This window comes from Apis dorsata, unplaced genomic scaffold (genome assembly GCF_000469605.1).
Source record: "Apis dorsata unplaced genomic scaffold, Apis dorsata 1.3 scaffold_683, whole genome shotgun sequence".
NCBI classification, from domain to species: Eukaryota; Metazoa; Arthropoda; class Insecta; order Hymenoptera; family Apidae; genus Apis; species Apis dorsata.
The window spans coordinates 2,342,387-2,344,151 of record NW_006263864.1 but is presented as its reverse complement, the minus strand read 5'-3'; the positions used below and the strand labels follow the sequence as shown (position 1 = coordinate 2,344,151).

Below are 1,765 nucleotides of genomic sequence, written 5' to 3'. Positions count from 1 at the left end.
ATATATATATATATATTTCGGTTGGAATCGAGGAGGAATGGAGCCGTGATATTTTTCAATTATCAGCGAAACGAACACGCGATGATAAACATTGGTTGGTAGGATAATGATCAGGCGCAAGCGTGTTTTGGCGTTTGTTTCGGAGATGGGGCCTTTCTCCGGTTAGTGGGTCGAAGAAAGTAGTGGTCAGGAGTGGTTTACCTTGGTTAATACTTGTCCAACGAAGCGAAGGTATCACAATGGAATTCGGAGTGTCGAGGTATCGGAGGAAGGTTGGATAATTATTGTCCGGGGATGCACACCGACCGACTCTCGCCTCGGTGTATTTTAAGATAACGCGCGCCTGGTCCTCTCCGGCCTTCTAAACGGGAGAGATGAACGACGAGGGGATGTGGGTCATCAAGGGAAACGAGTTTTTACGTAACGTCACAGGATAATCTGCTCGAATCTGCCGGGCCCTTGCCTCGAAATCGTAATATCCCAATTGGGAGGGGAGGGGAAGCCAATTGGTAAACAAAGAAGGAAATTCTCGTCCATCTTTTCTTTCGAGTTGTTCTTTCGAGACGTAAAAAAAAAAATAACGATCTAGGCAAATTATATAATATTTCCGAGATACAAAGAATATTGCAATTGTCGCAAAGTAATAGAAGTTTCGCGAAGTGTCGAAGCGGAACGACGATGACTCCTTGGTTGTTGTGGTCAACCAAGCGTACGCTTTTCCTTCCCCTTTCGTTTAATGTCTTTTTTATTTATTAGGCACGATCGATCAGAGAAAGCCGGAAAACATGCTTGGATCGAAGAGATAACCGAATGAAAATATACAACTAACTAGAGATTCGTCCGTGAGAAGACGTTCCTCTCGTATCCACGCTATTATTACGTTCGTTGCGATCCAGGTTACAAGGACAGGGAGAGAAAAGACTATATCCAGATCTTCTTCCATAACGATCTGTCAAAAAATCAAGATTTATCGAAACAACGTGTCCACGAATTTCCATTTTTCATTCTTTATTGAATATATCGACGAGAATTCCCCCTCCCCTTCCCCATACGAAAAGGAATCGTAAACTGCGCGATAAAAATTCTGAAAGACAAAAAAAAAAGAAGAGGAAGAAGAGGAAGAAAAAAAAGATTGTTTTTGCATTATTGCGTGATCTAAACGGTATATCGTGGCTATTGAAAAAGAAGAGCACCGATTTTTTGTCGGANGGGGGGGGGGGGGGCCCTCCGATGGCCGGAGCAGAGGATCGGTAGATAGGACAGTCGCATAAGTTCTCCTGGTACCAGGTTGCCAAAGGAGGTCACCCGGTCACCCAGATGAGGTTCTTTGCCCGTTGTTACCTCCGCACCTCGGCCAATGGCGTGGCACCTCATCGTCGCCGTGGCCAATCCTGTCGCCAGTTTTCGTGCCGACCGCCAGCCGATCACCGATCCAAGACCCGCGCCCGGCTTTGTGCCCAGATTTAAGCTTCTTCCTTGCTGGGCAGGATCTCCTCTTCGACGCGCGTGAATCCTTTTTCCACGGAGTTTCTTCCGAACTTTTCGCTCGTTTACGCCCTCCCGCGCTTATCGTAAACCGTATCGCGAGCGACACCGAACGCGAGGAGCTCGAGGAGTTCGAGTAATCTGCATCGGAAGAGAAACCATCGGGGACAACCGTGATGGCCGTCAGGTTCACGATCCTGGTGCTCTTGACCACCGTCGTCGTCGTAGTTTCTTCCGCCGGACTGCTCGGTGAGCAATGGATCACGCACAGTTACGCTCT

General features: G+C 47.6%; 1 protein-coding gene across 2 annotated transcripts in view; it reads left to right on the top strand.

The window, feature by feature from the left end:
- Positions 1–1,370: 1,370 nt before the first annotated feature.
- LOC102671867 overlaps positions 1,371–1,765 on the top strand; it is a 2,558-nt gene continuing 2,163 nt past the window's right edge. Inside the window, exon 1 of one of the 2 annotated variants that reach the window (XM_031513647.1) lies at positions 1,371–1,734. In XM_031513647.1, coding sequence (XP_031369507.1) covers positions 1,662–1,734 — 73 coding nt within the window. In that variant the 5' untranslated portion in view covers positions 1,371–1,661. The remainder of the gene's footprint in view (positions 1,735–1,765) is intronic. The other variant, XM_006622417.2, reaches the window with a different exon arrangement.